Raw genomic sequence first — 23,107 nt, 5'->3', positions numbered from 1 at the left:
CTGTGTTTCAGTTGTTTATTTGTCACCCAGGAGGTGATCTGGTGGCAGACCATCACAGCATTGGCAGAGAAGACTGTCCTGACCCGTGATGGTCCCAATCAGCAGCAATTACAGAGAGGTTGGTCATGTGACCCCCAGTCTATTCCCAGCGCTGGAGAACAAGAGGGAGTCACCGAGCCAGAGGGTAGGGCGGGGGAAGGCGGCTTTCCCGGAATACCCACACTGCACCCACAACTCCACACTCCTCCAGGTGCCAGCTGTAGGATCGGCCGGCCAACCCCACAACCAAAGAATCCCCCGTTCCCTTATCCCAGGTGGGATTCCATCAACAGCTGAGCCCTCTGGTCCAGAAGAAGTTGATTTCTCTCACCAGGTTCTATCAGAGTGGTTTCATGACCAGTAGCCAGGTCGATGGGTGTCAGGAGAATGTTGTTGTCGTTAGCTATGTCGTCAGTGTTGCCATGTCCACCATCATCATCCCTACCCATCGTCCCCCAAGGTCTGGAAATTCCAGGCCTGGGGCACCCCTACCGGACCATCCAAGAGGTCAGACCTCCATCAGGGGGAACAGCACTGGCCTTGGAGAGTAAGGGACGAGCTTCCCTTTGCAAGCCATGCTGGGCCTGCTGCAGCCTGATCTGCCTTGGAGCAGCTCGGGGCCCATGGATGATTTCACCACGAACAGAGACAATTAAAATCCAGGGCTCTCTCTACTCTCCGGGGGATGGGATACAGAGTCTGACACAAAGTTTTACTCATGGAGGGACTGAGACCCAAACTCCAACTACAGACAGGGTCCTCGTGGAACAGAAAGAAAGGCCACTCACCCTCCCACTGCCTGATAACCAAGGAGGATGATTAAGGAAAATTAGAGGAATTAGACCCCACCTTCTGAGATAACCTTTTTCTTTCTATGAGACCGGATTGGCTTGCCTGTACACCTGGACTATCCAATTCATCTTCAATCAGGAGTCTCAGTTCAGACACAAAACACTTGATCCTCACACAGGCTTCCAAAGACACAGGGTGGCCTGGGATGGCTGGAAATGGATAAATGACCATCTTCAATCATGTCCAAAATGCAGCTGGGAAATTACAGGGGAAATTAGTAGGGCAAAGGGGAAATGAAGGGAAACCAGGCTGGTTAGGACCAAACCAGGGTCCTGGCATTCATACATGGCTCCTTTCCGACATTTCGATCCTTTCAACTGTCATTTTCCCTTTTCTCTCGACTGCTCTTAGCTATGGCACAATCACCCTGGCGATTTCAGTGTGCACTTTTAATGAAGGCTTTCCAGCGGGATGCAGTCGCTGCCCTTAGTGCCCACAGAGTTAGGTATTAAGGAGGCTTTTTATCCGGACATTTAAATGCATGTGTGTTTCCCCATCCTTGTTTGTCTTGGAAAGACAAGAAGACAAAGGGATCAACCATGACTGTCCTCAGGGATTGAAATGAGGTGATGGAATCCAAGGAGTCGGCTGTGACCCTGATGCTGAGAGAAGCCGGTGGCAGGAGATGAGTGGTCCCTTTAAAGCCAAACCCTTATAAGGGACAACCTGAGTCCAAAGAGGCAAGCCCAGTGATAAGCACCCGGTTGCCTCCAGTACCTGGACAGCTTTAATGCATCCAGCAGGTCCAGTACGATTGCACGAACCAGAAAATCCCTCGCAGAAATCCACTGGGGATATTTATGCTAGTGCGAGGGAGGGACTAAGGTCATTCACATTGAGATTCATTAAAACACTATCTATTCCATTCTGGACTTCCTGGAGGTTGGATCTCTCAGGTTGGTCCTTTCTTTCAAAAGAAAAATAAATCTATGGTATTCTACAGTAAAAGAGTAGCCCTGCTGCATTGTCGGGCCCCCGGATGTAGAATACCGAGTCTTTTGTGCTGGTGAGGGGCTCCTCCAACATGGATGTTCTCAAGGAGAGGATGCTGGGAGGGGAGTCGGCTCAGGGGATCATGTTCCACCACTTGAAGGAGAAGGGTTTCCGGCGGACATTGGTGCCGCAGTGGACCTCGCCCAACAGCACGTGGTAGGATAAATAGTCATCGATGAAGGTGCAGTTGAGCCCCAGAGGCTCCAGGAGGGACTGGACCTTTTCTTCCAGGCAGCAGCGACCATTGATGATGGGCCCAAAGGGCTTGGGGATCCCCAGGTACTTTCCGAGGACCACCATGTTCACCTGCAAGGGAGGAGAAGAAGCGGATTGGAGGCATCTCCTTGGAGGCATCTAGCCTGGCTTGAGAGTAGCAGAAGGAGATGCCCAATTGAAAGGCTGGGAGGCTGGGAGGCTCAAGGGTGAGAAAAAGGCCAGGAGAAAAGGGCAGAAAACAGAGAAGGAAGAAGTGGTGTTCAGGAAGAAACAGAAAAGAACTAAACAGGAAATAGAGTGGCTAAGAGGAGAAACTGGACATCAAGCCTGCCCAGTTGGATTCCCAGCCTCACCACTGACTCACTGTGACCAAAGAAAGATTATAGTTAATCAATCGATGATATTTATTGAGCACTTACTGTGTGCAGAGCTTGGGAGAGTAAGACACAACAAAGTTAATAGGCACGTTCCCTGCCCACAATGAGTTTACAGTCTAGAGTGACGTAACTAGACTATAAGCCCCATTAGATTCTAAGCTCCTAGAGAGCAGGGGTTGAAACTACCAACTCTATTGTACTCCCCCAAGAGCTTAGTACTGTGCTCTGCAGACAGTAAACTCTCAAGAAATACCACTGATTGATTGATTGATTGATGGATTGATTAAAAGACAGGTCATTTAGTTCTCCATGCCTGTTTCCTCAATACTGATATAACTATCATTGGTTAAGTATTCAAAAAAATTCCCCCATTATTTCCCTCATCAATGATGTTACTTTAGATAAGATTCGGGAAACAGAAAGAAAGGTGGAGGTGATGCCGGGAGGGAGACAGTGGGAAAATGGGCTTCCTTATGTTGTGCATTTGTTAATCACTGAGTAAGTGCCAAACACTGTGCTAAGCACTGAGGAAGGTGCAAGATAACTAAGCAGAAGGGAGAACAGGTATAGGATCCCCATTTGACAGTTGAGGAAACTGAGCCATAGAGAAGTTAGAGATTTGCCCAAGGTCACAACTGCAGTCAAGTGGCTGGGCCAGAACTGGAACCCAGGCCTCCTGACACCCAGGCCTGTGCTCTTATCTCTAGGCCACGCTGCTGGGGAAGACACTGGGAAGGGTGGGGGTTGCTCTGGGATCTAACTGAGAACATTGGGAAAAGTGGAGGAGGTTAGGGTGAGAGAAGGCACTGTTTCCACGCTCTGACTGACTGCTCGCAGTGGGGCCTCATCACCCAAATGAGAATGGCTACCTGGGGCACCTGAGTTCCAATTCCCACCCCCTGCTACCACTGGATGCGGGTCTGGTGGCAGTGAAGAATGGCAGAGGAGGCAGCATATAGGACACATCAGCTCTTGGAGATGCAACTGATCCAATCTCCCAGTCCCCAGCCTTGCAGTCTGGTTCAGAACCCAGGTCCCCTGGGTCCTCCTCACCTTCAGACTCATCCCAGCCGGAATATATCTCTCCCCGACTCTAGGGCCTGGCAGGTCTGTTAAATGGGGAGGAGTGTTTGGGAAATAACTGGGGCTGGGAGCCGGAACCAGCTCATGGCCTGGGGCAGACAGGTCTCTTCCTCGTGACGACTGCCATAGAAGTCATCCTGCTGCCCAGGCCTCCTCCTCCTATCTCATGCACAGTGGACGCTGACTCAGGCCAAGCCGGCTCTTAGCCAGCCACTCACAGTCTCGCTGCACAGGGTCTGGACTGTCAAGCAGATCAAATCCCTCTAGACTGTAAGCTCCTTATGGGTAGGGAGTGTATCTGCTAATTCTGTTGTATTGTACTCTCCCAAGCTCTTAGTACAGTGCTCTGCATGTAGTAAGCACTCAATAAATACCATTGATTCACTATGAACTGGCCAGTGACAATGGCAGAAACGTCAGGGGTAGTGGTAGTGGCGGCTTCCTCCTTAGCACTGTGGTTGGCCGCCTATTTCTCCCACTCCCAGGCCAGCCCAACATCCAGTATGGAGTTCACCCTGAGCCCTGCTAGCAGCCCACTTCGGGCACTGGCCCTGTGCTTTCCGTCTTGCCCTTGCCAATCAAATAATCGATGGTGTTAGTTGAGGGCTTACTGTTTGCACTGTACTACAGGCTTGGGAGCTGGGGAACTTCAGATCTAATCTTGTTCCTGGGGCTGGCTCTAGACTCTTTGGGCTGGCTAGCCCTCACCCTAGGCCCTGCCCATCACCACCATTTCCCAGCAGAATAATGGGTGGTTTTGAAAGAGCTCCCACCCCTCTGACACCCCCGGCCAAAGGCTCCTGGACCAGCTGATAATATCAGATCTGACCCCACCCCGGGTGACACACTGGACTTCTGCTTTCCAACGCACCCAAGGAGATTAGATCACATCATCACATTTGGCTCGTCAGCTGCTCTGGGTTAATTAGGGTCCCAGTGAACACAGTTCAGACTTTCAGGTCCAACCTAAGCAACGGCTGAGGATCAGCGGGGATCTGAGGAGAAGGGCAGGTGCTCCCTGGAAGGGGGCAGGGAAATCGGAGATCCCAACCCCCAACATCCTTCGGCCCTAACACCCCCTCTCCTTGCCCAGGTTGGAGAGGAGGGAGGGGGGATGTCAGTGACCCTCACTCCCCTCCCACCCAGCCTGCTCCTCACCATGTCTGGGAAGTATGCCTCTGCACTGGAATTGCTGATCTTAAAGAGCTGCGGGATGTCGATGATGTCTCGCTCTATCAGGCCGAGTTCCCGTTTCAGAACCTCTCGGTTCCAGTCGATGCAGCTCTGGGGATGAAAGAATGACACAGACAGTGGGGAGGCAGAGATACTGGATAGGGGGAACCCATGGAAGATTTTCCCCCTTGACTTGGGGGTGGTTTGGACGTTTCTGGCCACCCAACTCATAATCAATTTGCAGTATTCATTGAGGGCTTAAGATGTGCAGAGTATTGTACTAAGCGCTTGGGAGAGAATAATGCAACAGGTTTGGAAGACATGTTCCCTGCCCACAATGAGCTTGCAGTCTAAAGGGGGAAATTGACATTACTATAAATGAATGAATAAATAAATTGAGAAGAAGGGATTCTTCCAGCCTGATGGCCCCAAAGAGCCATCATTTCCCAGAGGACTTCCCTGTCAAGATGATGCAGAATTCTGTTGTCCCCCTCCAATAAGACTTCATTCTCTCCTCAAATATTCCATAATCTGTCCACTATATTCCATCATTCTCCTCAGGGTTCCATGATTCTCCTCAGGATTCCTTTTCCCTCTCCTCCAGAACTCAGTTAGCCCATCTGCCTCTGTAAGCCACTTCTCTTGCGTACCCCCAAGGCCTATCCCCAAAGCCTGCCGCCAACGAGAGAAAATTGAGGCCTTCTCTTCCAGGAGACCTGGCCCCCGGCACACCCTTCTTCACTTCCAGAGAATGGGCTACTGTTTCCCCATTTAAATCCTTTCTGTATCCGCACTCCACCCCCAAACCCCTATCTTCTCCCTGGAGACCAAAGACACTTCTAGAACTCCCAGAAGACCCCAAATCAGCTCCCAAATCCCAAAGGGGAAGTCCATTGGCCAACACCCCATAAAGACATAGGATCAATTTGATTTTTTTGATGCGGTTTGATTGTTCCAGAGAAGCTGTCAAGGCAGGAATCTGGATGTATGCAGCTCTTCCAAAGTCCCCTCCTCCCCACCCCACTGCTGGCTCTGTGGCTCTCTCAGGGCTAATCAGTCCCAGATCTGATGATCAGGCAGGCAGGGAGGCAGGGAGGCAGGATGCCCCAGGACAAGCACCCAGAACCTTGGACAAATGGAGCTGGGAAGAGGCCTGGCTTCTCCCCAAATTCCAGCAGCAAGAGGCTCTCAGAGAGGTGCTGAGGCTACCACAGGGACCTGTAATGCCCCTCTGCCCAGGTGTTAGCCTGCTGGCCAGCATCACCCCCACCTCCAAGGTTCATCTGCAAACAGTTCAGGCAGAGAGCTGGGCCCTCCTTGCTCTTGGGCCCATAGGCCTGGCAGTTTTCTATGCCACAACCCTTTCCCAAAAGTCTGGAAGGGATATGGAGAGCCACAGGACCTAATTTCCTTTGCCTTGTCCCTGCAGGGGCACTGGCCTGGGGAGAGGGCATCTGATGCTTCTTTAAAGGGAAGAACCAAGGATTCCAACCCGGGTCCGGCTTCCACTTCCCAATGCCAACAAGCTCTGGCTTGGCTCTGCCTCTCCCCAACTCACCACACACACACACAAACACACACAGACACACACACACACACCATTCAGGTGGGCCTGCAGCCCAGCTCAGGGAGAGCTCTTCTCCATCAATCAATTAAGCAATCAAAAGTGTTTGTTGAGCCTTTACTCAGTGCCCAACACTGTACTAAAGTCCTGGAATGAATAGACCTGATCCCTGTCCTCAAGGAGCTTACTATCTAGGAGGAGCAGCAGTCACTAAAATAGTCTACATGCACTAGGAAGATGCAGAGAATAAAGATACATACGAAAGTGCCATGGTGGGTGAGGAGAGGTTCCTCCAGTGCTGAGGTAGCAGCAGTACTGCTTCAAGGTGCCCTTTCTTCTGGGAATGCCACAGTCCACAACTAGGTCTGAACTGATTCCCAATTCTGCCACCTCCTCCTCCATCTTCTCCTTCTCCTTCTCTTTCCTTCTCCTTCTCTACCTCACTCTCACTCCACCTCCTACTCCTACTCCTTTTTATGTCATCGTATTTGTTTGTTAAGTATTTACTGTGTGCCAAGCGTTGTACTAAGCACTGAAGTAGATACAAGGTAATCAGGTGGGACACAGTCCCTGTTCCTCCCTGGGCTCAGTCTAAGTGGAGGGGAAAATGGGCACTGAATCCCCCATTTTACAGATAAGGAAACTAAGGCCGGAGAGGTTAAGTGCCTTGTCCGAGGTCACACGGCGGGCAAGTGGCAGAGCTAGGATTAGAACCCAGGGCCTCTGACTCCCATGTCTGTGCTCTTTCTATTAAGCCACACTGCTTCCTCCTCACACCCATGGCTTGGTCTTCTGAAGGTGCATTAATTCCCCCCTGACTCTTCCCTTTGTCTGGAAGATCCTGGAGGCTTTTCTGGAAGCCCCCAAAGCACCTTGACAGTAATCTCCTTGTGGACAGTGAACATGTATACCAGCTCTATAATACCGTACTTTCCCAAGCACTTAGTACAGTGCTCTGGCACACGGTAAGCCCTCAATAAATAGGATTGATTGATTGATTGACCTAGCATAGGACCATACACAAGTGTGGATGCTCAATCCCAGGATGATGATGATGATAATGATGATGATGATAATGATGATGATGGCGTTGATGATGCTAGTTTCTTGTCTCTTTTCCAGCTCTCTGTCCCTGCTCTCCCAGCACACACATCCCGCCTCCCCAGCTCCCACGGCTTCCTTAGGATCAGGCAGCTCCAAGACCACCCTGCCTAATTGAAGCCCACACCAACCTAACCCCACACTGAGGGGGACCAGCTGTATGCTCCCCCTCCTCCCCCGGGGGCACCCATAGGCCCGACCTGTACCTGTACGTATTGGTTGTCGCTTCTTAATGACTCATCCTCCAGGATCTCATTGATGGTGACTTTCTTTACTATTTTCAATCCTAGGAGAGAAAAGCCCCATGAAGCAGCTTTCCCAGAGTCACTAATTCCAAACCAGGGTGGCCCTAAGGGTAGCCAGAAGGGAAAACCTTCTGCGCAAGAGCACTAAGGGAATTACCAGATCCCCAGGAAACCAACGAGGGTGGGCAGGAGAGGGGGAAACCCTCTGGGGCTGAGTGTTGAGGGAGTGGCCTGAACCCTCTAGACAGCAAACTCTCTGTGAACAGGGAACTTGTTTACCAACTCTGTTATAGTTAACTTTTCCAAACGCTTAAAACAGTGCTCTTCACACAGTAAGCGCTCAGTTAATACCACTGATTGATTGATTGCAGTGTGGAGAGCATGGTCAGCATACAAGGAAAGAGTAGAAGTGGATTCGTTGGCCCCAGTTGAAGAGAAGACAAGAATTGGCCAAGGCTGCAGCCCTATTATAGAATTCCCAAAGAGCAGGGAGGGCACCCCATTTCTCTCTCAGCACTCTCCATGGTACTCTCCCCACCTACAAAACCTTATTAAGGTCATCTCTCCTTCAGGAAGCCTTCCCCAATTAAGTCCGCTTTTCTCCGGCTCTCCCTCCCTTCTGTATCATCTATGCACTTGGATCTGTGACCTTTGGGCATTTGGTATCTCTCCCCACCCCATCCTCAGGCTCCCAGCACTCATGTGCACATCTATAAAGTATATATCATAAATTTTTTATATTAATGTCTGTCTCCCTCTCTAGGCTGTAAGTCCATTGTGGACAGGATACATGTCTACCAACTCTGTCATATTGTACTCTCCCAAGCACATAGTAAGTGTTCAATAAATACCATTGACTGACCGACTCCGTGGAGGAGGAGCTCACATCAGCTCTTCCCACTTTGGGAACACCACCATTCTCTCCCACCCCATTCAGGAACATTTTTGGAGAACCTCCTCCAAGAGGCCTTCCCAGACTGAGCCCCCTTTTTCCTCTCCTCCTCCCCATCCTCCCGCCCTACCTCCTTCCCCTCCTCACAGCACCTGTATATATGTTTGTACAGACTTATCACTCTATTTTACTTGTACATATTTACTATTCTATTTGTTAATAAAGTGCATCTAGCTTCATTTCTATTTGTTCTGATGACTTGACACCTGTCCACATGTTTTGTTTTGTTGTCTGTCTCCCCTTTCTAGACTGTGAGCCCATTGTTAGGTAGGGACCGTCTCTACATGTTGCCGACTTGTACGTCCCAAGCTCTTAGTACAGTGCTCTGCATACAGTAAGCGCTCAATAAATATGATTGAATGAATGAATGAACCCTCCTCCCCCCAGCCAGTTTTGAAGGGTGAGTCAAGAAGGGCACCTGGGTCCCCCCAGGAGCAAACTTGTAAGGCAGGAGAATAAAAGGAGAAAATTGCCCTGCGGTAAATGCTTTACAAGAGTCTGCCTGCATCCAGGTTGATTAGCCAGGCCCCAGATGCCCCTCCTCAGTCAGCTGTAAACCAGCCAGAGAGCAGCCACCCCAAGGCAGGACAGCTCTGAACAGAACACCTACAAATCACTGTACTCAGGCATCAATGGTTACTTCAATTTAGAGGCAGGGGGCTGGACCAGCTGATCCCTTGAGTGCTCATTAAACTTGGTGATTTTAAGTCCAAAGACTGAATCAAATTGAGGTGTGGAAAATTCAGAAAAGCCTCCCGTCAATGAGTATAGAGGGAAAGGGAGAGAGGAAGAGGGAGCGAGCAAGAGACAGAGAGAGAAGAGAATGAACTGGGGGATGGTAGTTAATAATTATGGTATTTGTTAATAATAACAATTAATAATAATAATGGCATTTATTAAGCACTTACTATGTGCAAAGCACTGTTCTAAGCTCTGGGGAGGTTACAAGGTGATCAGGTTGTCCCACATGAGGCTCACAGTCTTAACCCCCATTTTACAGATGAGGTAACTGAGGCACAGAGAAGTTAAGTGACTTGCCCAAAGTCACACAGCTGACAATTGGCGGAGCTGGGATTTGAACCCATGACCTCTGGCTCCAAAGCCCGTGCTCATTCCAGTGAGCCACGCTGCTTCTCCCAATAATTGTTATTGTTATTATTATTATGGCATTTGTTAAGTGCTTACCGTGTGCCAGGTACTGTATTAAGCTCTGAAATTCGTACTGTGTGTGTCTAGCACTGTTCTGAGTACTGGGATAGATACAAGTTAATCAGGTCAGACACAATAATAATAATAATAATTATGGTATTTGTTAAGCACTTACTATGTGCAAGGCACTGAACTAAGTGCTGGGGTAGATACAAGCAAGTCGGGTTGGACATAGTCCCTGTGGCACGTGGGGCTCACAGTCTCACTCCCCATTTTATAGGTGTAGTAACTGAGGCACAGAGAAGTAAAGTGACCTGCCCAAGGTCACACAATTGTTAAGTGGCAGAGTCAGGATTAGAACCCATGACCTCCTGACTCCGAGGCCCATGCTCTATCCACTCACTACACCATGCTGCTTGTCCCGCATGGGGCCTACAGTCTAAGGAGGAGGGAGAGCAGGTATTTCATCCCCATTTTACAGGTGAGGGAACTGAGGCCCAGAGAAATTAAGGGACAAGCTCACATCCAGCATTAGAACCCAGATCCTCTGAGTCCCAGGCCGGTAGTCTTTCCATTAGGCCACACTGCTTTTCAGTTCTCTCTGATTTGGGGAGGTCTTGAGCTTAGAGCAGAGAGGTCATTGGTCATATTACAGACAACCTCAAGGAGAAGATATGTTGGGGCAGAGGGAAGTCTCCAAGTGTTATACTGAATTCTCCCAAGCACTTAGTACAGTGCTCTGCACAGAGTGAGTGCTCAATAAAAGCCACTGAGTGGTGGAACACAAAGAAGAGCCAGCCACTCTCAGTGCTGGATTCTCCCAGATCCACGGCTATTATGTATCTGTAATTTATTTATTTATTTGTATTAATGTCTGGCTCCCCTTCTAGACCTTACAAGCTCATTGTGGGCAGGGAATATGTTGGTTTATTGCTATATTGTACTCTCCCAAGTGCTTAGTACAGTGCTCTACACACAGTAAGCGCTCAATAAATGATTGACTGACTAAGCAGCATGTGCTCTATTTTCTCGAGCTGCTGATATAACTGAGTGAACTCTGGTCTTGCTTCTGTTCTCTGAGGCCAGGAGATCTGGGGCCACCAGGGAGGGGTATGAGGGGGTCTTCCCCCATCTCTATACCCCTAACATGGAGGGAGCAGGGCACTCTGCAGGCTGAGGATCTCCCAGCGCTTAGAACAGCACTTTGCACATAGTAAGTGCTTAACAAATGCCTTCATTATTATTATTATCTGCTCCCTCCCCCCCATCCTTCCTTCAAACCCTCACTCCTACCTGTCAGATTACTGTAATAGTTACCCTTACCCAAACCACTGCCTCAAGGCCTCTCCCCTCTTCGGCCTAACTTACAAACAGGAGCATGTATCGCCTACAAACAACATTCAGGTTACATCATGCCCCTCCTCAAAAACCTCCAATGGCCACCCACTTCCCTCTGAATAAAGCAAAAATTCCAGTCCGGTGCCACCTGCATTGTCTGGCAGCAGTCTCTCCCGGCAGTGTGTTTGTTTTCTCCACTCCAAATCTTCAAATTGCACTTCTCTCATGATTCCCCTGCCACAACACATTGCCCACACCCTTCTTAGCAGGGCTGGGAAGGTCTGAAACCCGGGTAGTGTTACACCACGTCAAAGTACTAAGCAGCACTACCAGGATGCCTCCCACCCTTCCACCGATCCATGCTGCGGTTTCGTTCCTGAGCTACCCTGAGCCCGCAGGTGCAGGCAAGATCTCAGTGGCCTAGTGAATAGAGCATGGGCCTGGGAATCAGAAGGACCTGTGTTCTAATCCCAGCTCTGCCAATTGTCTGCTGTGTGACCTTGGGCAAGTCACTTCACTTCTCTGGGCCTCAGTCACCTCATCTGTAAAAAATGGGGATTAAGACTGTGAGCTCTATGTGGGACAAGTAACGTGCCTGGCACATAGTAAGCGCTTAGCAAATTCATTAAAATAAAAGCACGGCTTCCACAAATTCTAGAGAAGCAGCTTGGTCTAGTAGAAAGAATACGGGATTAGGAATCAGAGGGCATGGCTTCTCATCCTGGCTCTGCCACTTGTTTGCTGGGCAACCTTGAGCAAGAAGCAGTGTGGCTTAGTGGAACGAGCCCGGGCTCGGGAGTCAAAAGTTGTGGGTTCTAATCCCAGCTCTGCCACTTGTCAGCTGTGTGACTTTGGGCAAGTCACTTCACTTCTCTGTGCCTCAGTTACCTCATCTGGAAAATGGGGATTAAAACTGTGAGCCCCACTTGGGACAACCTGAATTCCTTGTATCTACTCCACTGTTTAGAACAGTGCTTGGCACATAGTAAGCACTTAACAAATACCATTATTGTTATTATTCTCTCGCAGTCTTCATCCCCATTTTGCAGATGAAGTCACCAAGGCCCAGAGAAGTTAAGTGATGTAGAAGCGGGCAAGCGGATATCTCTTTTTTGTCCCTGCCCGTCCCTCATAAGAGTAGCGGATGTGCAGTCATTCAGTCGTATATATTGAGCGTTTGCTGTGTGCAGAGCACTGTACTAAGCGCAGTCAGGTATACTGACTGCAGAAGCAGCATGAGAAGCCACGTGGCTCAGTGGAAAGAGTCCGGGCTTTGGAGTCAGAGGTCAGGGGTTCAAATCCCGGCTCCACCAGTTGTCAGCTGGGTGACTTTGGGTAAGTCACTTCACTTCTCTGGGCCTCAATTCCCTCATCTGGAAAATGGGGATGAAGACTGTGAGCCCCCCGTGGGACAACCTGATCACCTCGTAACCTCCCCAGTGCTTAGAACAGTGCTTTGCACATAGTAAGCGCTTAATAAATGCCATCATTATTATTATTATTAGTTACCTCATCTATAAAATGGGGATTAAGACTATGAGCCCCAAGAGGGACAGGTACTGTGTCCAACCTGATTATCTTGTATCTACCCCAGCACTTAGTACAGTGCCTGGCACATAGCTCTTGACAAATACCAATTTTTTTAAAAAACGTGCTGGACTAAGTCCCCTCCCCAGGGCAGAAGCCTGGCAGTTTGGGGCTTTGCTGTATGGTCTTGGTTACATCACTTAACTTCTCTGTTTCTTAGTTCTCTCCTATAAAATGAGAATTATCATTCCTACCTCATACGGGGGTGTTTAGAGAATTAATTAAGGTTTGTAGCATGCGCCAAGAGATCTTCAGATGAAGGCGGAATGAAAATGTCAGGTGCGATGCTTAAACAATGTTTATATAGCACCTGGAGCTCCAATGATGAAAGGCTTCAGAGAAGTGCCAGAGATTATTATATTTAATAGCAACTCACCGTCAAACTGGGCGGCATCTCCATGGCCCTCATCCTTCTTCTCTTGGAACAGTTTGAAGCAGGCGTTGGGGCTGGCCAGAAGTAACCGGAAACCCTGCGAGGGAAGAGAAAGACTGAGGGAGGGGGGGTTTCCTTGCTCGTTTCTCCAGTGACATTTTCACCCAGGTTCCCCAGAATCACCAAGGGTCTGGATAAAGATCTGTTCACTAAGTCCCTCAACTGCAGGACAAGGGAGAAACACTGACAGGAGCTTGTTGACCATATACTCAAAAGAAAGGAATGTCCTTTTTTCAAAAAAATGGTATTTGTTAAGTGCTTGTTTTATACCAGGCACTGTTCCAAGCACTGGGGTAGATACAAGGTAATCAGGTTGTCCCACATGGGGCTCACAGTCTTAATCCCCACTTTACAGATGAGGTAACTGAGGCACAGAGAAGTTAAATGATTCACCCAAGGTCACACAGCCCACTAGTGATGGAGCCAGGATTAGCACCCAGGTCCTTCTGACTCCCAGACTTGTGTTCTATCTACTAGGCTACACTGCATCTTACTCACTTTTTCACATAGTCTCTGTATGTTGCCAATTTGTACTTCCCAAGCGCTTAGTACAGTGCTCTGCACACAGTAAGCGCTCAATAAATACGATTGATGATGATGATGATGATAGCAGTGAAAAGCACAGGGGACTGGGAACTACCAGAAGCTGAGCAGGCAGAAACTGCCAATTATTTCTAGAGGGGTTTGGATCAGTTAATGATCAAGAGGGAAAAGTTAGATGGTCTATCCCTAGTTATGTGATTGGTTATCTAGAAGACCACCATCATCATCATCATCATCATAATTGTGGTATTTGTTAAGCACTTACTATGTGCCAAGCACTGTACTCAACGCAGAGGTAGATACAAGATAATCAGGTCCCACATGGAGCTCACAGTCTAAGTAGGAGGGAGAACAGGTAATCCCCATTTTGTAGATGGAGACACTGAGGCACAGATACATTAAGTGACTTCCCCAAGGTCACGCAGCAGGCAAGTGGTGGAGCCAGGATTAGAATCCAGGTCCTCTGAGTCCCAGGTCCATGATATTTCCCCTAGGCCACACTGCTGTACAAGGTTCTTTCAAGAATCTTGTCATCTCTGTGGGAGGCAGAAAACTGGACTGGAGAGACCATTGGTCCGGACCACTGGGGTTGCTGTGCTCATGGTCTTATTCTTATAACAGCAGAGAAGCAGCGTGGCTCAGTGAAAAGACCACGGGCTTTGGAGTCAGAGGTCATGGGTTCAAATCCCAGCTCTGCCAATTGTCAGCTGTGTGACTTTGGGTGAGTCACTTAACTTCTCTGTGCCTCAGTTACCTCATCTGTAAAATGGGGATTAAGACTGTGAGCCCCACGTGGGACAACCTGATCACCTTGTAACCTCCCCAGCACTTAGAACAATGCATCTTACCTCCTTCCCTTCCCCACAGCACCTGTATATATGTATATATGTTTGTACATATTTATTACTCTATTTATTTATTTATTTATTTTATTTGTACATATCTATTCTATTTATTTTATTTTGTTAGTATGTTTGGTTTTGTTCTCTGTCTCCCCCTTTTAGACTGTGAGCCCACTGTTGGGTAGGGACTGTCTCTATATGTTGCCAATTTGTACTCCCCAAGCTCTTAGTACAGTGCTCTGCACATAGTAAGCACTCAATAAATACGATTGATGATGATGATGATGATGCTTTAGCACTAAGTGCTTAATAAATGCCATTACTATTGTTATTATTATAACAATTACAGTACTTGCTAAGCACTGACTCTATGCCAAGCCTCTTACTAAGTGCTGGCGTAGGTACAAGATAATCAGGTTGGACACAAGTTCTGAACCACAGGGGCTCACACTCTAATCAATCACTCATATTTATTGAGTGCTTACTGTGTGCAGAGCACTATACTAACCCTTAGGAGAGTACAATATAACAGAGTTGTAGACAAGCTCCCTGACACAATGAGCTTATAGTCTAGGGAGAGTAATCAAAGAAGGATTTAATCCCCATTTTACAGATAAAGAAGCTGAGGCACAGAGACGCTAAAGTCACACAACAAAAAAGTGGCAGAGCCAGGATTAGAACCCGGGTCCTCTGACTCCCAGGATCTTTCCACTAGGCCATACTGTTTCCCAGCATGGCTTAGTGGAAGACAGCTTCCAGAGAGAGAAGAGAGTAGAGGGATTGGACTCAGATTCCAGTTGTCCCTCTGTCTTAAATAATCAACTATAATGAGAGCAGATGAGAGAGTAGTGGGTTTCCATTCAGTGCCTCATGAGAGGATCAATAGCAGGGTTTGTGGGAATGAGGCGTAGAGGAAGGAGTAAATGCTTCCTTCCCAGGAAAATGAGACTGTGGTTCAAAGCCAAAGCCAATCACAGAATTTGGTTTGGAGATGTCACCTAGTCTATCCATCTCCCTCAGGGCAAGGTAGCACCAAAACCCAAACTCACTGACTGTAAGTTCACTGTGGACAGGGAATGTGTCTGTTATATTGTTCTATTGTACTTTCCCAAGTACTTAGTACAGTGCTTTGCACACAGTAAGTGCTCAATAAATGACTGACTGACTGCTAGTAAACTGACCAGTGACTAGTAGTAAACCTGCCTCGTCCCAATTCAAATCCCGCCTCCACCACTTTGCTCTGGGACCTGGGACGAGGCACTTTGCTTCTCTGGGCCTCAGTTCCCTCATCTGTAAAATGGGGATGAAGATTATGAGCTCCAGGTGGGACAGGGACTGTGTCCAACCTCATTATCTTGTACCTACGCCAGTGCTTAATACAGTACCTGCCCCATAGTATGCACTTAACAACTATCACAATTATTATAATTATCTTTATTATTATTATCCATCTACCCCATCCCAGTCAGAAGGACCTAATCCCAGATTGAACCCCCTTTTTCCTCTCCTCCTCCCCATCCCCCCCCACCCTACCTCCTTCCCCTCCCCACAGCACTTGTATATATTTGTACAGAATTATTACTCTATTTATTTTACTTGTACATATTTACTACTCTATTCTGTTAATGATGACCATATAGCTTTATTTCTATTTGTTCTGATGATTTTGACACCTGTCTATATGTTTTGTCTTGTTGTCTGTCTCCCCTTTCTAGACTGTAAGCCCGTTGTTGGGTAGGGACTGTCTCTATGTGTTGCCGACTTGTACTTCCCAAGCACTTAGTACAGTGCTCTGCACACAGTAAGTGCTGAATAAATACGATTCAATGAATGAATGATGATTAGGCCCTGGAGGTCAGTCATATCCTCCCTCTTCCCACTACTCCCTCCTCCCGCTACTCTCCTACCACAATCCAACCCTCACACTTTGCTCTTGTAGGGTTAACCTTCTCACTGTGCCTCCACCTCGCCTGTCTCTCTGCTGACCTCTGCCCCCATCCTGCCTTTGGTCTGGAATGCCCTCCCTCCTCATATCAGACAGAAAATTGCTCTCCCCCACTTCAAAGCTGTATTGGAAGTCACATCTCCTCCAGGAGACCCTCCCTAAGCTCCTCCTTTCCTCTTCTCCCACTCCCTTTTATGTCACCCTGACTTGTTCCCTTTGTTCTTTCCCCCTCCCAATCCCACAGAACTTATGTACATAGTTATAATTCCTTTATTTATATGAATGTCTCCCCCACTCTAGACTATAAGCTCATTATGGGCAGGGAATGTGTCTGTTTGTCATCTTCCAAGCACTTAGTACAATTTTTGCACACAGTAAGTGCTCAATAAATACGATTGAATGAATGAACTAGTACCCCTTGCTTATTCATTCATTCATTCAATCGTACTTATTGAGCGCTTACTGTGTGCAGATCACCGTACTAAGTGCTTGGGAACTACAAATATATGTAATATGTAATAATACATACTCCATCATATGTATTCACTTGTGTTCTACCCTGCATGTTGCATTGTTCTACCTTGTGCGTGGGAAACCTGCCCTCCCATTCCGTGGAGTTGCTGGCATCAGATCCCACTAAAAGTACAGCAGGGGGAAGGGATGGCAATCCCTGTGGGCAGTCTCACCTTTTGGCCGGGGGCAGGGACAAAGGTCAGGAATTCATCCACATGACCCACAGAAAGCCAGTCAGAGTACAGCTCTATGGGCTCCTGGACCTTCTGCGCGTAGAGGAAGTTCCGGATGATTTTGGCCATCCGCCGGCCACCTGTCCTGGTCCCCAGAGGGAAAGGAGGAAGGAAGAGAGCAGCGTTAGAGGGTCAGGGCAGCGGGGGGAGGCTTTGCTCACCGGGGCAACTCCAAAGCCACAATCTGGACCTGGGCCTGCTTAAAAGAGGCTCTCCAGACCCAGGCCAGGCAGCAGGTACCATCTAGTGCACTGAGTGGACATTGTCCAGACTGCAGCCATTCCAGGCTGGGATCTTCTCCCTTCTCCTTGCTGGGCCCTCCTGAATAATTCCCAAGCTCTATTCTAGTGGGAAGAGCAACAGGGTCCCTCCCAAATCCAAATGATGTTCTGAATAGCAATCAATCAATGCTATTTAGTGAGTGTTTACTGGGTGCAGAGCACTGTACTAAGCACTTGGGGGAGAATATTTCCCCTCTCAGGTCCTTCCCTACTGGACCCTGAGCACCTCTAATAATAATAATAATAATGATGATGGCATTTATTAAGCACTTACTATGAGCCAAGCACTGTTCTAAGCACTGAGCACTGTTCTAAGCACTGATCCCCCAACCCCCAGTGGAAGACAGGGGAGAAGGAAAGGGGGGGACAGGAACACCCTGCTGTGGGACTTGGTGCGGGAAGTGGTTCACTAGCAGGGAAAGGAGTCTCAGAGTTTCTGCCGGAGTCTCTCAGGTTAGAAAATGCACTCAATCATATTTACTGAGCACTTACTGTGTGCAGAGCACTGTACTACTACTAATAATAATAATGGTATTTGTTAAATGCTTACTATGTGCCAGGCACTATGCACTTGGGAGAGTATAATGCAACAATAAACAGACACATTTCCTGCCCACATCGAGCTTACAGTCTAGAGATATGCCCAAGGAGAGCTGTTTAAAGGGGAAAAGGGGCTTACAGGGGATATCTCCTGGTAAAGAGGAATGGGGGATGGGCTGGTCTGCTGTGGGGAAAGGAGAGGGAAATGTGTCCACCAACTCTGCTGTACTTTCCCAAGCATTTAGCACAGTGCTCTGCACATAGTGCTCAATCAGTCCAACAATCAGTGGTATTTATTGAGAGCTGACTGTGCGCGGACCATCTACAGTGATGCGAAAAATGAGGAGGATAGGGTTTGGGTTGGGAGATGAGGAGTTTTGTTTTGGACATGTAAAGTTTGAGGTGTTGTTGGAACGTCCAGGTAGAGATGTCCTGAAAGCAAGAAACGCAAGACTGCAGGGAAGGAAAGAGTTCAGGGCTGCAGATGTAAATTTCGAAATCATCCGTATAAAGATGGTAGCTGAACCCATTAGCAAATACATACCAGTGATCAATGATTGATTTGAAGAGGACAATAGAGTTAGTAAATATGATCCCTGCCTTCAAGGAGCTTCCAAGAATTCTTTAGGTGTTAGAAAATCAACCCCGAGGTCAGACTACCCCAGAAGACACGCGACTTTATGAAGATATCTTGCGGGCCAAGTAACATTTTCTGCACTTTTGCAGAGAGGGCCTCTGGGATTTACTACTCTATTTTACTAATGATGTGCATATAGCTATAATTCTATTTATTCTGACAGTTTTGACACCTGTCTACGTGTTTTGTTTTGTTGTCTGTCCCCCCCTTCTAGACTGTGAGCCCGTTGTTGGGTAGGGACCGTCTCAGTGCTCTGCACACAGTAAGCGCTCAATAAATACAAATGAATGAATGAATGAATGAATTGTACTTCCCAAGCGCTTAGTACAGTGCTCTGCACACAGTAAGCGCTCAATAAATACGATTGAATGAATGAATGAGTCCTCAGCCACTACCCTAGTGCCATCTGTTGGTGGAATCACCAACAGCAGGTGGCCCTGCTGAGAGCTCACCTCCTCCAGGAGGCCTTCCCAGACTTAACCCCTTTCCTTCCTCCCCTCCTCGTCCCCCTCTCCATCCCCCCATCTTACCTCCTTCCCTTCCCCACAGCACCTGTATATATGTATATATGTTTGTACATATTTTTTACTCTATTTATTTATTTTATTTGTACATATCTATTCTATTTATTTTATTTTGTTAGTATGCTTGGTTTTGTTCTCTGTCTCCCCCTTTTAGACTGTGAGCCCACTGTTGGGTAGGGACTGTCTCTATATGTTGCCAATTTGTACTTCCCAAGAGCTTAGTACAGTGCTCTGCACATAGTAAGCACTCAATAAATACGATTGATGATGATGATGATGATCACCCAGACCATCCATCCCCGCTTCCAAGGCAGGCAGATCCATCCACTGGCCTGGAGTCCAGGGAATCTGCCCAGCCCCTAGTTTGAGGGCTTCTGACCCCAGCGCCCCTTTTTCCCAAAGAGGGGACAAGACCCACCCCCTTTCCCTGGAAATGGGCTGAACGATGCCAGCTTGGAAAAGCCCTTCCTGCAGGATTATGGCCTGGTGCCAAAGAAAGAGGAAAATATGTAGATATATATGGTATTCGTTAGGCATTTACTATGTTTCGGACACTATGCGAAGTACGGGGGTAGATAAAAGTTAATCAGGTTGGATGTGGTCTATATCCCACATGGGGCTCAAAAACCATTGAAAAAATGATAATAATGCCCTGGCAGGGAAAGGGCAAACATGAAATTTGATGTAAATGAGAAAATAGCTAGATTTACCTTGGAATAATAATGACAGTGATGGTAATTGTTCAGCACTTTCTGTGTGCCAAGAACTGTACTAACAGCAGGGGTAGATACAAGATAATCAGGTGGTACATAATTCCTGTCCTACATGGGGCTCACGGATTCTCCCCGTTACCCTACTGGCCTGTGACTCCTTCTCAAAGCTGCCTGTTCCCGACCCCCATTCAGATTTCTACGAGTCTCCCTATCTTCAGAGCCCTACTAAAATTACTTCTCCTCCAGGAAGCCCTCCCCGACTAATCCCTCATGTCCCCTCCCTACTTAGCCACCTCTGCACTTTAGTCCTTACCCTTTAAGCCCTTAAGTACTCACTCCCTTCTTATGTACATATTTTGCCCTCTGTTGCTTCCCCTACCTAGAAGTTTTTTAGGTGTAGGTCTCCCTGACTGTAAGCTTTATGACGGCAGGGCTCGTGCCTAGTAATTCTTCTACTGCACTCTCCCAAGTACTTAATAAAGTGCTCTCCACAGAGTAATCAATACATATACAAGCTTGTTGTGGGCAGGGTATGTGTATATTATATTGTTGCATTGTACTCTTTCCAGAGCTTAGTATAGTGCTCTGCACACAGTAAGCATGCAATAAATAGAATAGAATAGAATAGAATAGAATAGAATAGAATAGAATAGTAATATAAAATATAATATAAAATAATATAATATAATAATATAAAATAATATTATATGATATTATATGATATAATAATATAATATAATATAATGTGATGTAATATAATATAATATAACATAATACAATATAATACGATACAATATGATATAATATATTATGATACAATAGAATAGAATAGAATAGAATGTAATATAATATAATATAATATATAATATAATGTAATGTAATGTAATGTAATATAATAAATAACATAACGTGATATTATAATATAATATAATATAATATAATATAATATAATATAATATAATATAATATAATATAATATAATATAATATAATATAATATATAATGACATAATAAATATAATGCAATATCATATCATATAACATAAAATAATATATAATAATATATAATATAATATAATATAATATAATGTAATGTAATGACATTTAGTAAGCGCTTACTACGTGCAAAGCACTGTTCTAAGCACTGGGGAGGTTAGACGGTGATAAGGTTATCCCACGGGAGGCTCACAGTCTTAATCCCCTTTTACGGATGAGGTAACTGAGGCGCAGAGAAGTTAAGTGACTTGCCCAAAGTCACACAGCTGACAAGTGGCGGAGCCGGGATTTGAACCCATGACCTCTGACTCCAAAGCCCACGCTCTTTCCACTGAGCCACCCTGAAATACGATTGACCTACAGACTGGAGCGTGTTTCCGGCTCCTGAAGGGCACAGCTGGGAGGGGCTACAGCTGGCTCCCGCCCTTCCCGAGGCCTTCCAAGCCAGGTCGGGATGAAGCCGAGCACTGACACGGAGCAGCCGATTCCTGGACCAGCGTGTTTCCTGGAGCTGTAGGCTGACGCTTTGCTCTTTGTCCCCCAGCCAGGACCAGGTTGAAGTGCTTCAGTCCTCATGGACACCCCTTCCTGGAACCGCGTCAAAGACCAAAAACCAGAGTATCCCGGCTGGAGAGGCACACTCGGTTGCTTTCCGGGATTCTGGCCTGCGGATAGACAGCTTGACCCCTCTATGCCGGGGCAGGGATGGGGCTGTTCTAGGTCCTGTCACCTGCAGGCCCTGCGTGGCTCAATGGAAAGAGCCCGGGCTTTGGAGTCAGAGGTCATGGGTTCAAATCCCAGCTCCGTCAGCTGTGTGACCTTGGCCAAGTCACTTAACTTCCCGGCTCTGCCACTTGTCAGCTGTGTGACCTTGGGCAAGCCACTTAACTTCTCTGTGCCTCAGTTACCCCATCTGTAAATTGGGGATTAAGACTGTGAGCCCCAAGTGGGACAACCTAATCACCTTGTAACCCCCCAGTGCTTAGAACAGTGTTTTGCACTTAGTAAGCGCTTAACAAATACCACCAATATTATTGTTACTATTATTCTCTGTGCCTCAGTTCCCTCATCTGTAAAATGGGGATTAAGACTGTGAGCCCCACATGGGACAACCTGATCACCTTGTAACCTCCCCAGCACTTAGAACAGTGCTTTGCTGCGAGCCCACTGTTGGGTAGGGACCGTATCTATATGTTGCCAACTTGTACTTCCCAAGTGCTTAGTACAGTGCTCTGCACACAGTAAGCACTCAATAAATACGACAATGAATGAATTGCCACAACCTGGGCAGAAGTGGTGGTACTGACCACTTAGTACAGTGCTCCATACACAGTAAGCGCACAGTAAGTGCCATTGATTGATTTGATTGATTGATTGATGGAGAAGCAGCGTGACAGTTCATTCATTCATTCATTCATATTTATTGAGTACTTACTGTGTGCACAGCACTGTGCTAAGCACTTTGGAAGTACAAATCGGCAACATAGCTCAGTGGAAAAAGCATGGAGTAGGGAGTCAGAGGATGTGGGTTATAATTCTGCCTCTGCCACATGTCTGTTGTGTGACCTTGGGCAGGTCACTTGACTTCTCTGTGCCTCAGTTGCCTCATCTGTAAAATGGGGATTAAAAGCGTGACCACTCACATGGGACAATCTGATTACCCTGTGTCTACCCAGCGCTTAGAACAGTGCTTGGCACATAGTAAGTGCTTAACAAATACCATAATAATAATAATAATAATAATTTGCACATAGTAAGCACTTAAGAAATGCCATTATTATTATTATTATTATTGTTATTATTATTATTAGAAAGACAGTTGGCACCCCTTTCTTCACATCTTCCATTTCACACCCTGTGTCTACCGACTGGGGAGTTGAATGGTGACAGTCTCCCCAGCCCGCCTCCACAGAGAGGGTCTAGAACAGCCAGTCACTGCCAGGAATCGAGAAGCCGCATGGCCTAGTGGATAAGACACAGGCCTAAGAGTCAGAAGCACCTGGGTTCTAATCCCTGCTCTGCCGCCTGTCTGCTGTGTGACCTTGGGTAAGTCACTTAGAGAAGCAGCCTGGCTCAGTGGAAAGAGCACGGGCTTTGGACTCAGAGGTCATGGGTTCAAATCCCAGATCTGCCAATTGTCAGCTGTGTGACTTTAGGCAAATCTCCAGTGGTTACCAATCAATCTGCACATCAGGCAGAAACTCCTCACCCTGGGCTTCAAGGCTGTCCATCACCTCAC

At 47.2% G+C, this 23,107-nt stretch overlaps 1 protein-coding gene across 1 annotated transcript in view; it reads right to left on the bottom strand.

Moving 5' to 3' along the window:
• The window catches only part of LOC119928816 (protein-arginine deiminase type-1-like), a 70,533-nt gene continuing 47,426 nt past the window's right edge, over positions 1 to 23,107 (bottom strand). Inside the window, exons 12-16 of the mRNA XM_038747334.1 lie at positions 17,119 to 17,263; positions 13,046 to 13,139; positions 7,605 to 7,684; positions 4,719 to 4,844; positions 1 to 2,190 (exon numbers count right to left, since the gene is read on the bottom strand). Of these exons, the coding sequence (XP_038603262.1) occupies positions 1,957 to 2,190; positions 4,719 to 4,844; positions 7,605 to 7,684; positions 13,046 to 13,139; positions 17,119 to 17,263 (679 nt within the window). The 3' untranslated portion in view covers positions 1 to 1,956. The remainder of the gene's footprint in view (positions 2,191 to 4,718; positions 4,845 to 7,604; positions 7,685 to 13,045; positions 13,140 to 17,118; positions 17,264 to 23,107) is intronic.

Source organism: Tachyglossus aculeatus, chromosome 5 (genome assembly GCF_015852505.1).
Source record: "Tachyglossus aculeatus isolate mTacAcu1 chromosome 5, mTacAcu1.pri, whole genome shotgun sequence".
Taxonomy (NCBI): domain Eukaryota; kingdom Metazoa; phylum Chordata; class Mammalia; order Monotremata; family Tachyglossidae; genus Tachyglossus; species Tachyglossus aculeatus.
The sequence above is the reverse complement of the archived record's forward strand: the minus strand, read 5'-3'. Positions and strand labels throughout refer to the sequence as shown.